Below are 14,938 nucleotides of genomic sequence, written 5' to 3' on the forward strand. Positions count from 1 at the left end.
AGCACTGCTATTTAATTGCTCAATGCTCTTATAGTAATACTTTTTTACTTTAAACCAGGGGTCCTCAAACTTTTTAAACAGGGGGCCAGTTCACTGTCCCTCAGACCGTTGGAGGGCTGGACTATAGTTTAAAAAAAAACTATGAACAAATTCCTGTGCACACTGCACATATCTTATTTTGAAGTAAAAAAACAAAACGGGAACAAATACAATATTTCTATTTGCATGTGGCCCGCGGGCCGTAGTTTGAGGACCCCTGCTTTAAACAGTAGTAATATCAGATTAATGATTTGTAAGACAAATTGGGATGTCTTTACCTTAGGAATTACAGGGAGATCTCATCTTGCTTCCTATTCTGTTGATATATATGAAGGCTGTCCTTTCTTCTCTTTCATTAACCACTGTGCCTCTCCCTAACGCCATGATAAATACCTCTTTCCCTAATCTCTCATTTATCTTTCCTTCCTCTGCATATTTTAAAATGGTAAACTTTTGTATACCATTTATATAAATATTGTGTGTGTATGTGTTTGTGACTGTTTCTAACAAAGAAATATACCCATTATTTGCAGGGTTTTTGCTGAGTTGAATACCGTCCTCCCTACCTAGACCTTAACACCCACAATCAAGATCCATGGGGAGTTGTGGAATGCAATTCCCTACATTCATACGTGCCCTTAAGCCTTAGCTGCAGATGATCTTAGAGGGACTGAGGGATGTAGTATATCTGGGAGTAGGAAAATATATTTAGAGTATACTTGTGAGCATTTGCCTAACATTACCAATACCTTTAGGGGGTAGTCCCAGGGCACTTGGCAGACAAACTATTAGTGGCAACAGCAATAAGCCAAAACCCACATGGCAAATAGACAAAATACAACATCTGTCAGATGACAACTTTATACCATGTTGCCAGGTGCAAGAAGATAGAAAGATGAGTGACATAAATATCTTGCCCCAAATATATTAAGGCTGTGGTCACATAGTCAGGTACAAATGCTGGAATAGTGCTCTGTGACAGACACCAGAGGTGCCATAGTTAATATGGAGTCAGGCCCAATCTCCAGCCAGATCATCTTTACCTGTCAGTGCTACTTTGCCTATGCCGACTGTACTTTTTAAATTTATCGCTTTTAGAACAATTATGTTGCTGTAATATAATGGTTTCTTCCAAGTAAGTCTTTTCCTCTATCTGGCTATAAGGTCTTTGAAATCGAGAGCTATATTCTTTTCATTTTTGTATCCACCGTATCTTGCACATAGTAGGTACTCATTAAAAACGTGTTTGTTGAGTTCTTAGGTTCCACACAGTGTTCCAGATGCTGGGAAAACAAGATACAGAATTCCCAGCTCTCATAATGCTTACATTCTGGTGAAGAAGATAGACAACTGTGACCTTGTACAATGGCACTTAGGAGATAATTTGTACTTGCCTAGGAGTCTCTAAGTGAGTCCTTTGGAGACCCTTGGGACTGCATATTTCTGATAACATTTAACTTTGTCAAAATATTTTGAGTTGGAGTAGACATAGAATTTCTATTTCTCTAGTCTGCTGGTCCTACCACAATAGGCCTGTTTGAAGGCCACTACGACAAGGGTTCAATTCAATTTAACCAACACAACACAATCTGCATGTGCAAGACACTAGAAAATATTTTCATATATTATCTCACTGGGTCATCATTTTGGTTAAAAGGCCTTTCATTACCCATATCTACCCTCCCTGTCTTGCCCCAGGTCCCTGCATTCTTAACAGGATGCTCCAAGGCACTCTATGCCTTCATCTAGTGTGGCTGCATCATAATACCTCGTTTGCTTTTCTGTCAGCCACAGTCACTAATGGAGCTTTAGTTACTCAAGATCAGGTGGCAGGAGAAGGTGGTTGATCAAACTCCAATTCCTTTACTGTGTGACATGGTACAATTATCTAACCTCACTGAACCTCAGTTTCCACATCTGCAAATGTAATCAATAACAATGCCTATTTTGTTGTGAGGATTAAAAAAAGAATGCTCATAAAATCTTAATATGTGCTCATCTATAGTATATTATCATTAACTATTAACTAGCACAGTGCCTGCTATATCATAGATATTCAAAGAATTAATCCCCACTTAACTTCCAGTGAATAGGGGAGAGAATGGTGCCACAATCTAGCCTTCTGACTTAAAATCTTGTACTCCTGCTGCAACATGATGCCTTGTAGATAGCATGCCATTTCCCCCCTAAATCATGCGCGTTATAGGTGGTATGGACTATCCCTCCCATCCCACACACACACTATATAAAAGTTTAGGGCAGTAATCTTATGGGATTTTGTCTGTTTTTAGGTGCTTGAATCAGTCTGGAAGAAGTAGTCTAAATACCAAAACATTAAAATTTTCAGGACATTTTAATTGATTATTGGGACAATTGAATTGAATATTAGTATCAGTAATGTATTGAAAATTTGGGATTGCTGTCCTTAAAGGGACTAATCCCTTTGCATGGAGTCCAAGACATTCTTATATTAAATTCTACTCTACAAAAGGAGTATTCGCATGGGGCTCCAATGTCTGGAATTGAGGCAGTTAAGTCATTAAAAATTGCAAGGAAAAGTACTGATGCCTCCTCAGGGGCTCGGAATCTTCTTCCCTGAGTAGCATGGTCCTTCCCTATTGAGTGCAAAATGTGAAGCCAAGACAGCTTTCTTTCTCTTCTCACCTTTCATCGCGGTATCTCTTAAGATATATATATATATTTTATTGATTTCCGAGAGGAAAGGAGAGGGAGAGATAGAAACATCAAAGATGAGAGAGAATCACCCAGAGGCTGCCTCCTGCACACCCCACTTGGGACTGAGCCTGGGTGGGACTGAGCCCCGCAACCTGAATTGAACCGTGACCTCATGGCTCGCAGGCCTACACTGACCCCATGCCGGCTGGGCTCAGTATTTCTTTCTTGCCTGATCCTCATCCCAAGCCACACAAGCCCTGCTGTATCTCTGAAATACTTACTGCTGGTAGCCTGCATGCAGACAGTTGAATCTTGAACAATTAACCAGTTAATTGCCACGATATTTGAATTTAATTAAAAAAGGTCTGCCACTTGCATCTATAGACGCTTATGGCATACAAACAGTTAAAAATTTTCAAAGAAAGAAATCCAATATCATTAATTTCAGGTATTGATGGGCAATTGGGATGAGAAGAATGGCTTCTTTAAAATTGTTCATATCACAATAGGTGGGCAGAGGTAGTCCATGCTCTCCCGATAATATTGTGAGTTGCTTATTAAGCCATATCTATTTTGGCAGAGGCAGAAGTAAACAATTCAATAGCGTAGTGTGCTAAAGTTAATTATATATATATATATATATATATATATATATATATATATATTACTTTACAATAAATCAACACATTTATAATAAAATAGATGCATGATAAAACTTTGATTCAAAACAATATAAAATGTTAACAATTGTTTTTAGTATATGTTGTCTACTTACTGTTTTTCCTTTTTTATTTGTATTTAGCCATCCACAGTTCTTATCTTGCATTAACTCATCTGAAAAATTTTTTAAAATAATTATATAAGTAAGTTGGCACTTATCGCATTTGACCAGCATGTTCTACACCTGCATCTAACTAATGATTGTGTAGCATAGCTATTAAGAGCGCATGCTCTGGAGCCAGACTGCTTGCTCTCAAATAGTCTCTGTAACTAACGGACCATCTAACTTTGGACATCTTATCTGGACTCTCTCTCAGTTTCCTCACTTGTCAAACAATGAAGATCCTCCTTCACAGGGTTGTTGTATGATTTAAGGAGCTGAAGCATGTCACACTGTGTGTGGAACACAATAAACATGCAATGAATGCAAATGTTGTTGTTATTGTTACCATGGTTACTACTCCTTTTAATCTCTGTCACACTGCGCCCTTGCGTCTGTCACTAATAAATCCAATTACTATTTCAATCGTACTGTTAAAATGCATACAAGTAATTACAATTAAATGTCATCATGATTTGTACTTTTATGAACAGAAAAGACTGTCTCTTAGTCAGATTACAGTCAATGTTTGTATTGCGTACTTCTATTTTTCTGGCATTTAATGCCATTTCAAAAAATAAAGTAAAAAAACCCACAAAAACTCATTATGCACTCTGGGTGGTTCGGAATGTTTTTGTGGTTGTTAAAAGTGAAGCACATTCTTTCCTTAAACCTAAACATGGCACAGCAGGAAACCTCCAGAACTCTGATCCAACACTATTGTTTGATTTGGTTGTTACATGCTCATGCTATACTAGGTGTTAAATATTCCGATTACCACCTTTGGGCTTACTGATATGTTGCATATGTTTTCATAATGATATCACGAAACAACTCTTTGAATCAGAAAAACCTCTTTACTAATAGATCTACAGGATAGCCAACATGTTTATAAACAAAGATAAACATAATAAGTGATTTACTAAATGGTGATGAAAAAAATTAAAAATAAATAGGCTACTAATATTATAATATATAAAAATAAACATTAGCTAGGATTTTAAGGTCACTCGTATGTTGCTTTATTTTCCACTAATATTATAATTCCATAGATTTTTCATGCCAGTTATCACAAAACATAATAGTGTGATTTACATTTTGAAAGTTTTGATAACCATTGTTTTATATGAGTTCATGTTTTCAATTTCACTGAATATTTGAAAATTATAAGAATACATATACAAATAATAACATACTCATAAAACCAGGGAGCTTTACATATTCATCCAGCATGCTAAATGAACAATATGAACTCTGAAATAAAAACAGACCAGAAAAAGTTAATAGAAACAATAATTAAATATCAATATAAAATTTAAACTTAGTATTATTGATGGCTATAAATAACTAGAGACCTGGTGCACGGACTCATGCACCAGTGGGGTCCCTTGGCCTGGCCTGTGGGGATGAGGCTGGAACCGGCAGTCCAACATCCCCCGAGGGATGCGCGAAGCAAGAGGCAGCCAGGGAGGAGCCCAAGCCTGGACTGGGCGCCATGGTGCTCCTGCTCATCCTGGCCCTGCTGCGCCTGCTGCTACCGCTTGGTAGGCTCACGGCCACTCCGCTGCAGTTCTCCGCACACCTATCCTAGGGCAATACTGGTGTGCCCATGACTGAGAAGCAGCCGCAGGCTTGCTCCCAGTCAGTCCCAATGCCAGTCCCAGTCCCAATGGGGCAGTGGCGCACAGGGGGAGTGTCTGTGGGAGAGACTCATGCTGCTGCTGCTGTGCTTGCTGGCAGTGAGCCCTGCGGCACTGGGGGCCCATTGGTCAATTGAGTGGCACTCCTGCTGTGGGAGCGCACCAACCACTGGGGGCAGCTCCTGCATTGAGTGTCTGCCCCCTGGTGGTCTGTGCGCATCATAGCAACTTATCGAACAGTCGCTTAGGCTTTTATATCTATATATATAAAAGGCTAAACAACTGTCCAACCGGTGGACCGGCTGGTAGGTGTGATGCGCACTGACCACCAGGGGGCAGACGCTCAACACAGGAGCTGCTGAGAGATAGCAACTTTGCAGAATGCCCTCTCGCACTCCAGGACCCCTTGGGGGATGTCAAACTGCTGGTTTTGGCCTGATCCCCTCAGGGCAGGCCGAGGGACCCCACCTGCCAGAGGGACCCCGCTCAATCCACAGATGCCCTTTGAGCCTCAGTGCTGCCCCAGGTGGGCCCCCCGGGGAGGGACTGCCAGAGGTTGGCTCCAGGGTATGTCTGGCCCATCTCTCACCCAGTCCTGCCCCACTGGCCACCTTCTAATTAATTTCCTTTCAATGTGCATGAATCCGTGCACCAGGCCACTAGTATATAGATAATAAAATGAGGTCCAATGTTACATTTGGCTTTATCTCACATAAAGAAAAGAATTCCTTTATAATTCACTAGTACAACTGCATGTGGTGAGATAACTTACATGGCTGAAACATTGTATTAGTAGGTTTGGAGGTAGGGAATGGCAAGCATTAAAAACTCCACAAATCATGTGATATTACTTTGTACACCACTGACCCCCTCTTGTTCTCTCTAAGCTCTGGAGGTGGGGACTAATAACTTAAAAAATAAAGTAAAAAAGAGAATAACATCAAAGAAAACATGTATCAAAAGAGAAGGGAGAAATGACATTATATAAAATGGTGGAATACAGTGCTCAAAGAATTGGTTTCTCTATTGAAACAAGTATAAATAGTCAAAGACTGACAGATCAATTATTTCAAATTCCAGAATCTAATTCTGGTTGCAAAACTTACAGCAACCAGAGGGCTGGTTAATTTTAAAAGGATAGCTAAATTTTGGTGTTTTAAGAAATCTATTAGGTCATTACCTGGCTACTGAGATAATGGAACAGAGACTTCATGGAAATGACATGGAATACAGTCTTTGCAAAAATAGTTTGAATAAGTCACAAAAGAAATAGGTAACTGCAGCCCTAAAAAATCAACAATAATATCCCATAATGTGGAGGAGAATAATGTAAGTTATAGAGTTACATTATAATACTTTAAATGCCCAATTTCCATTAAATTATAAGGCATACAAATAAACAGGAAATATGGCCCATTCACAGAAAAAGAAAAAAAAAGGATAGAAACAACCCCTGAGAAAATCCAGGCATTGGACTAAACAAAGATATTTTAAAAACTTTCTTAAATATACTCAAAGAGCTAAAAAGAATCACAAAGAACTAAACAAAAACAATCCTATCTAATAAAAGAGAAAAATGGTAATTGGCGTACGACGATACCCTTTTCATTGGCTAATCAGGGCTATATGCAAATTAACTGCCAACTAAGATTGGCAGTTAACTGCCAACAAGATGGCGGCTAATTTGCATATGTAGGCACAATGCAGGGAGGCAAAAGGGAAAGCAGGAAGAAGCCCCCTGCCACTGACAGTGATCGGAAACCCAGGGGGGAGCTAAGAGCTGGGGGGCAGGGCAAAGGCGGCCCTGGGGCCGCCATTGCCCTGCCCCCCCGCCATGATCAGAGAATCAGGCACCTTTTCCGCCCTGGCCAGTGATAGCAGGAAGTAGGGGTGGAGCCAGCGATGGGAGCTGGACACGGTCGAAGCTGGCAGTCCCGGGAGCTAGGGGTCCCTTGCCTGGGCCTAAAGCGGAGCCCACGATCACGGGGCCGCTGCAGCTGCGGGTCCCTGCTGCCCGGGCCGGACGCCTCAGCCAGAGGCGTTAGGTCTGGGCAGGGGCGGAGCCTGCAACCGCTGGGAGCTGGGGGTCCCCTGCCCAGGCCTGACACCTCTGCCGGAGGTCTCAGGCCTGGTCAAGGGGCCGATCCGGTGATTGGTGATCGGAGGGTGATGAGGGTCAACTCCTCTGGCCGAGGCATCAGGCCTGGGTGGGGGGCGGAGCCGGGGATTGGGGGGATATGATGGTCCCCTCGCCCAGGCCTGAAGCCTGGGTCAGAGGCGTCAGGCTTGGGCGGGGGGTGGAGCAAGCGATCAGAGGGAGATGGGGGTCCCCTGCCCAGGCATGATTCCTGGGCCAGAGGCCTCAGGCCTGGGCGGGGGCCAGAGCCAGTGATCAGGGGGAGATGGGGGTCCCCTGTCCAAGCCTGACACCTCTGGCGGAGGCATCAGGCCTGGGCAAGGGGCCGATCCTGCAATTGGAGGGTGATGGGGGTCTACGCCTCTGGCAGAGGCGTCAGGCCTGGGCAAGGGGCCGATCCTGTGATTGGAGGGTGATGGGGGTCTACGCCTCTGGCAGAGGCGTCAGGCCTGGGCAAGGGGCCGATCCTGTGATTGGAGGGTGATGGGGGTCAACGCCTGAGGCCTCCCAGTATGTGAGAGGGGGCAGGCTGGGCTGAGGGACACTCCCCTCCCCACACACACCCAGTGCACGAATTTCGTGCACCGGGCCCCTAGTGTGTATATATTATGCTAAGTGTCCTTCCCTCCGTCCGGGTGATGACATCACATAGCAATGCCTGGTTTCCTCTCCCTAGCCATGACTAGCCTCCTTGCAGTTTCTTCAGCCCAGAAACACATTAGCCAGGTGGAAACAGTTTACACTGTAACCAAATGTCTGTGAAGCGTTTTCCCATGCCTCATCTCATTTGATCCTCACAGAAGTCCTGGAGTAGGTAGATAGAAGACTCAGTGGAATCCTATTTTATTTTCATTAGCCGGAAAACAGAGATTTAGCAAGTTTAGAAACTTAACCTGACTGAAAAGAAGTAAGAAATGGTGGACCTTGAAAATGATTTCAGGTTTTCTCACTGTGCAGAATATAGTCAAACACTGCTGCAGTTAAATATTTTACCCTTTGTTCTCCCTGCATGATCTACAATAATAATTTGCTTTGTGTTGATATTTACTGGTGTGCTGCTGACAATTACCTGAAAGAGAAGTTGGGGTGCTTCACTGGGCTGGAAAAAGGTTAGTTAAATCCGAAAGCAGGTTTAATTAAGCAAGCTTGTTCTATATCTATAAAAGGCTAAGTTGACTCGTGTATGCGCGATACACATATAAAGCTCTTGTTAGTGCCAATTGAACGCCTGTGTTTCGATCTGTCATTGTCAATCGCGAATGTGGTTGACACTTCTATTATAGAGAAAGGGCAAATAGCAACATTAAAATACTTCTTCTAATTAATTTCCTTTCAATGTGCACGAATTCATGCACCTGGCCACTAGTTTAAAATAAAGAGATAGAAATTTTGAAAAGGAACCAAATACAAATTCTGGATCAGGAAGTATAACTGGAATGAGAAAATTATTCAGGGAGTTTGAGAGCACATGGAAGCAGACAGAAGGCAGAATCAGTGAATTAAAGATAGGAGATCAAAATTATATATTAAAAAAAAGATTCAAGAAAAATGAACAGAGTCAAAGAACCTTGGGGACAACCATCAATATACACGTCATGGGAGTCACAGAAGAGAGAGGAAAGAATATTTGAAGAAATAATGGCCAAACACTTCCTAAATTTAATGATAGGCATGAATCTACATCCAAAAATCTTGACAAACTCCAAGAAGGATAAACTCAGAGAGATATATACCAAGACATACTATAATCAAACTACCAAAATACAAAGAGAGAACTTGAAAGCAGCAAGAAAGAAGTGACTCATCATATACAAAAGTTCTTCAATAAGATTAACAGGCATTTCCATCAGATACTAGGTAAGCAGACAGTGGAGCAACTGATTTTCTTCAGGAGGCAGAAGGAGAAATATGGTTTCCCTAATTGCCACATTGTAAAGCTGAGATTCACTAGGGCCAGGCTGTGTTCTTGAATATATCATTTCCATTTGGAAAGCTTATTGGACCCTTTCCACTTTGATAGGTGCTGAGCCAAACTTGATCCATCCCAAAATGGAAACAACAGGCCAAAGAGTCACAAGGCCTTTACAGGTAAGGTGTTCATGAAGTTCAGTAACTCTTGGTACTAGGTACTCAAGGTAATCACTGCTTTCCAAAAGGGGGATACCTGTGAGTTGTGTTCAAGAACAAGTCCAAAACCCCAAGAAGGGTTTTCAGGCAGGGTTTCCAATCAGCACAAAGATCTGTAGCTCACAAGAATTCTTAGGGTTGTTGGACCCCAAATATAGTGCATCACAGCTTGCCGAACAGCTTTTAATGCAGCTTGTTGGCTTGGGCTCCACTAAAAGGATGCTGATTTATAGGTTAGCCAATACAAAGGACCAGTAGAATGCCCAAGTGAGGCACTTACTATCTTCCATACTCAGAGTCCAACAAGGTTCTGGGCATCCTCTTATGGAGTTGATAGAAGCGGGTGGGACAAAGAGGCAAGTTTTTCTTTTACTGCCAGGAGGACTAAATGTTACAAATCTGCCCAGATAATCCCAATAAATTTTACCTGGTAAGTAGACCCATGAATTTTATCATGATTTATTAGCCACTTCTGCTGGTGGAGATGTGATAATACCATATTCAAGGATGTTGAGACTAAGACTTTCGATTTGCTGACCAATAGGACATGATCTATATAGTGAAAGCTATGGATATCAGAGGGACAGCATGTTAAATGCTGACCCATTCACTGGTGACAAATGGCAGGTGAGTAGGTACACCAAGAGGAATACTAAAAATATATGGAAACTCATCTTGATCCTCAGGTATCTGTGGCATAGCACAGGTGGTGACGGCAATGTCCGAGAGAACATACCAAGTGACATCATTCTGTATAATGGATTCACATATAGTCACAGTATCTGGAACAGTTTGGATATGGAAGCAACAACTGGATTCTATTGGTGATAATCTATTGTAAGTCTCCAACTCCATTAGCAAATTTCACTGGGTTGCTGAACTGAGATAATGCATCTCTTACTTTCCCTGTAGCCTGTAAGTCCTTAATGAAGGCTGCTATTGCCCTTTGTTCTCCTAGAATTAGTGTTTGTTAGACCACCTGGGAGGGCACAGGGAGACAAGTTGGGTAGTGACTTACATTTCCCACTAGTATTTCTCTACATGTGGCTCTTCTGATTGCTCTGGCACTTATGGAATGAAGATGAACAAGTATGTAACACAATAATTGCTACTACACATCCAGACATAGAAACAGCAGTATATTCAATTGACCTACAGAGCTCCATCCAGAACATTACGTTAGTTCCCTTCCCCATTGTGAACCTTGCCAAACCCCATAAGCAGAATCTAAGTGCCTTTGCTTTCCACAGGTGCACGTAAGACAGAGACTTGTGCACCTATATCCAATAGAGCTATAAAAGATCGTGGCCCTACCCTCTCTGAAATTCCCCAGCGAACTTGAATGGCTGTATAGAGCCTTCTATCTCCTTCAGGGACAAGGAGACCTTGGCTCCATCTCCAATCATGTGTCTCCTTAAGCAGCTGGGATTAGGTTAAGGTGGAAGGGAGGTGACATGGGGTGCAGGAGGAAGCAACTCCATGTCACTTAACAGTGCTTCACCTTTACTTTCGGTTTTGAGTGGTGTAGCAACTCATGACTCAATCCAATGAACTGTTGCTGTTGGTCTTTCCAACACTCTATGTTAGGCAGCCAGGTCTTCATAGCTGACAATTTTTACTTCATCTTTGGGAATGCCTTGACAGCAGCCGTATCTACACTGCTTTCTGTAAAGGAACATGAAGTTTGTGTGTACCTCAGATAACTCAGAATTGGTTTGCGTAGCAGTGAGCTACTCTGTGGTGTCTACTTCAGTCCAAGGCATCTGCTGTCCCATTACCATGATGATATCTCATAAATTCTTGCCTGTTTTCAACATAGAGGCTAGAAGTTACCCAGAGCAAGCCAACTGCAAAAATTTATCTGTATTTCTTTGGTTCCGTTTCTCATTTTTTAGGGTATCACCTTCATCAGCTTTGTGTTCCCAACTGAGGGCAGTGAGAGCCTGAATACTAGTAAAAGTCTGAGCATGTTTTCCCACAAGAATTCATCTGCTCCAGGGAAATCTCCTGGGAGGACCAAAACTACGTTATAGCAGCCAAAACTCACCACAAAAAACAGATATTTTACTGTTGTTTTGAAATGGGTGTAAGATTGACACTATATACTGCAGAGTAGTTGGCCATAAGATGGCCCAGCTGTTGCCACTGTTCCTTTACAGGTATCACACAGTCTGTACACTCATCTCCCAAGCAAACCAGCCAAAGTTCTAATGATTCACTTGGTTTCTGTCCATGGCAGTCATGAATTCCTGTTCTGTCATCCTCAGTGTAGGTCTGCATCTCTGTAACTGTTGTCAAAGAGGAGAATCTTCTCACTGAGGACAGACCTTGGTACCAATTGTAAAAATGAAACAGATCATCAGATTGGCAAGGAAGTCTTCCCACCTGGAGGATAATTAGCAACAACCAGGCACTGTTCAGGCAGCTGAATCTATTTCCCCACAGTTGGCTTGCAACTACCTCTCCAATTCCCCCTCATTAACAGGCAATGAAGTGGAGGACTATTTATTGCCCAATTCATCATACAATTTGGTCAGCATATTCACCTACCAATTCCCAGAGCTTCCCCTAAATCCAATTGATCAGACACAAAGTCCTTGTCCTGTTTCTTTCAGAAAGCCATGTCTGAAAGTATCCCATCTTGTCACCAAAGCTGTCAAGAACTTGCCCTACGTATAAGCTAACAACTTAGCCTGCCATGATTCCGAGCATGCTGATAGAAGACATGAGTCTCTTGAGTCAGAGACAAAGGACAGATTATTACTTAGAGCTATCACAGTAACTATCAGTTCCTCAAGCCCTAGTTCCCACAAGGGGATCCGAAGAGAGCTGGATCACAACTGCACATGCAATGGATTGCTTTACAGGAAAGGAATCCTTGCGCCTCTCACAAGATGTGCAGAGAGGCAAGAGAATCAGAGAGTGGTTTCCGACAATATGGAAAAATTTATGTAATGAGGTTCATCACATATTAACTATTGGCACTGATAATTTCTGGGTGGTGGCTTTATAGGCTCTTATTTTTTTTGTATTTCTTTTGGCGGCGGGACTGCTTGAAGAATCATAAGCACGCATCATTTTCAACTCTGTGCTTTAAAAAATTCATTATGAACTTTCCAGTCAAGAAAATAACTTGAGTTTTTACAAAGCTCCTATGATATGAGCAGAGAAAATAGAGAAAACTCTGTATGCATTTAAAAATCTGAGAAGATTACTAGTTAGAGTTAGGGCAGGAATTAAGAGTTCCTCTAAAATGGTTCAACTAAAGAAACTTTAAAATAAATGAAAGGTGTGTGTACAGATAAGAAACCAATAAGGGATTTAGATAGCAACAGTGCGATGTTACCACTCCATCCAGAGCCCAGTGTTAGCTGGAGACACGGAGGTGGGGACCCCCAGTAATAGTTGTGCATGTGAAGGAAAATTCATTGTGAGAATCAGCACCAATAGGAAGACAGTGGGACAGAAAACTCCAACCTTTCTCTTCCCTCCTCCCCTCCAATGTCCTGCCATGCCTGCCATGTGCTGGACATAACTAGAAGTCAACTAGAAAGAGAATCTAGTGAGGCAGCTCATAGGGTATGGGCAAAGATAAAAATGGTTAGAAATTTTAAAATGATCTATTTCAAAAGAAGGTCTATTAGGACCAATTGGAAAAGTTCCCTTTACTCCAAAAATCATGGGAACTATTTTTATCTTTTATAGTCTCAATTAGTTTAAAAATTCATTGTATCTATGAAGAAAAAGCATATAGATTAGAAAAACTTCAAAGTGAAAAAAACTGAATTAAAAAAGATAGAGGATAAAATAACTGTAAGGTGCATTTCACACACATGGCTTGCGTTGATTCAAAGAATAATCAAAGACAGAGTTTGGGAGATCATGACATATCTCCCATCTGTCCATCAGGCATTACTCAAGGATTAAAATTTCATAAATAGAATTCACAGCTTCGTGAAGGAAATGAAATTTAATGGGTGAGCAGATATTAGTGATATTGCATATATCACTTCCTGCCTTTAATCCTAGAATCTTTAAATTCAAGAGACTCAAACATAATGGGAGTCCTATCACTACTCTTTATGGGATGTGGAATTAATCTAGCTGCCTGATGCCTGGTATTTTCTATGCTAGAGCTAGGTAGATTATTCTCCTGAAGAGTATTGAAATAATTTGCATTTCCTATGACCAGGTGATTTTGATTAATCCATACGAAGAGGTCCAGAGTTATAATATACTCAGAGATTCTAAAAAATGCAATACCCTGCAGTATTTGTAACTAATGAACTAATTCAAAAAATATTTGTTGAGTGCCTATCATGGACTTATCACTATTCTAAATGGTAAGACACTGTGGTAAGAATACTAGTATATCACTACCATCTAGAATTAAAATCGAGGGGAAATGACAGACAATAAACAAGTAAGCAAATGACACCAGGTAATGAGACTTGAAGAAAAAGCAATAGGGATGGGGTGATTGGGTGATTATTGGTCAGAGAAGCCCCCTCTAAGGAGGAAACAGCTGAATAGGAACTTGATGTGAATAAAGGAACCCTGAGAAGATCTAGGGGGAAAGCATCCCAGTTGAGGAGAATAATTGTGGCACTACTGCTAACTGATTGCACAATAACCACTCCCCATACTATCCTGTTTCTGACAGAACCTGAATTTTGCTTGTAACAGCAATGTTTATAGTACAAAATTCTTCTTTGAAGCTAGAGATAGTCATGTGATCCAATTCTACTCAAGGAGACACAAAATCTACTGGGAGATTACTGGTTAAACTTCTGTTTTTTAAATTTATTTAATTTATTGGGGTACAGGTTTCAAGCGTACAACTCGAAAAACATAATCTACACACTGTATTGTGCACCCATCACCTTAAGCAAAGTCTCTTTCTGTCCCTATTTATTTCCCCTTTGCCCATCTACTCCCACCCCTTCTCTCTGGCTATCACCAACTATTGTCTGTGTATATGTTTTACACATATACATAAATTGTTTTTTGCTCAATCTCTTTATCTTCTTTCATCCAGTCCCCCAACCCTGGCCAGGTAGCTCAGTTGGTTAGAGCATCATCCCAATACACCAAACTTCTGTTTCTTTGTAAAAATAAAAGGGAGCAGTTGGAAAAGAAATACTTGATTGTTCCACCCCACATTCTTTCACCTGCCTTGATCCATCTATGATGCCCAGGACTAAAGCAACATCTTATGATCATGAAGTGTCAAGCATGAGCATAAAAAGAGGAGGAGGAGGAGGGGAGAGGAAGAAGGGAGGAAGAGGAGGAAGAGGGGGAGGAGGAGGGAAGGGGGAGGGGGAGGAAGAGGGGGAGGAGGAAGGGGAAGAAGAGGAGGAAGAAGAGAAAGAAGAAGAGGAGGAAGAGGAGGAAGAAGAAGTGGAGGGAGAAAAGGAGGAAGAAGAGTAAGAAAACAAAAGAGGTTCCTGGTTTTTTTATGGCACTGTTAAGCCATTGAGTCAATGCCCAAAAATCCTC

At 41.6% G+C, this 14,938-nt stretch overlaps 1 protein-coding gene across 1 annotated transcript in view; it reads right to left on the reverse strand.

The window, feature by feature from the left end:
* C2CD6 (C2 calcium dependent domain containing 6) overlaps window positions 1–14,938 on the reverse strand; it is a 65,679-nt gene that overhangs the window by 19,944 nt on the left and 30,797 nt on the right. Inside the window, exons 14-15 of the mRNA XM_059704847.1 lie at window positions 4,732–4,789; window positions 3,491–3,549 (exon numbers count right to left, since the gene is read on the reverse strand). Coding sequence (XP_059560830.1) covers window positions 3,491–3,549; window positions 4,732–4,789 — 117 coding nt within the window. The remainder of the gene's footprint in view (window positions 1–3,490; window positions 3,550–4,731; window positions 4,790–14,938) is intronic.

This window comes from Myotis daubentonii, chromosome 7, assembly GCF_963259705.1.
Source record: "Myotis daubentonii chromosome 7, mMyoDau2.1, whole genome shotgun sequence".
Taxonomy (NCBI): domain Eukaryota; kingdom Metazoa; phylum Chordata; class Mammalia; order Chiroptera; family Vespertilionidae; genus Myotis; species Myotis daubentonii.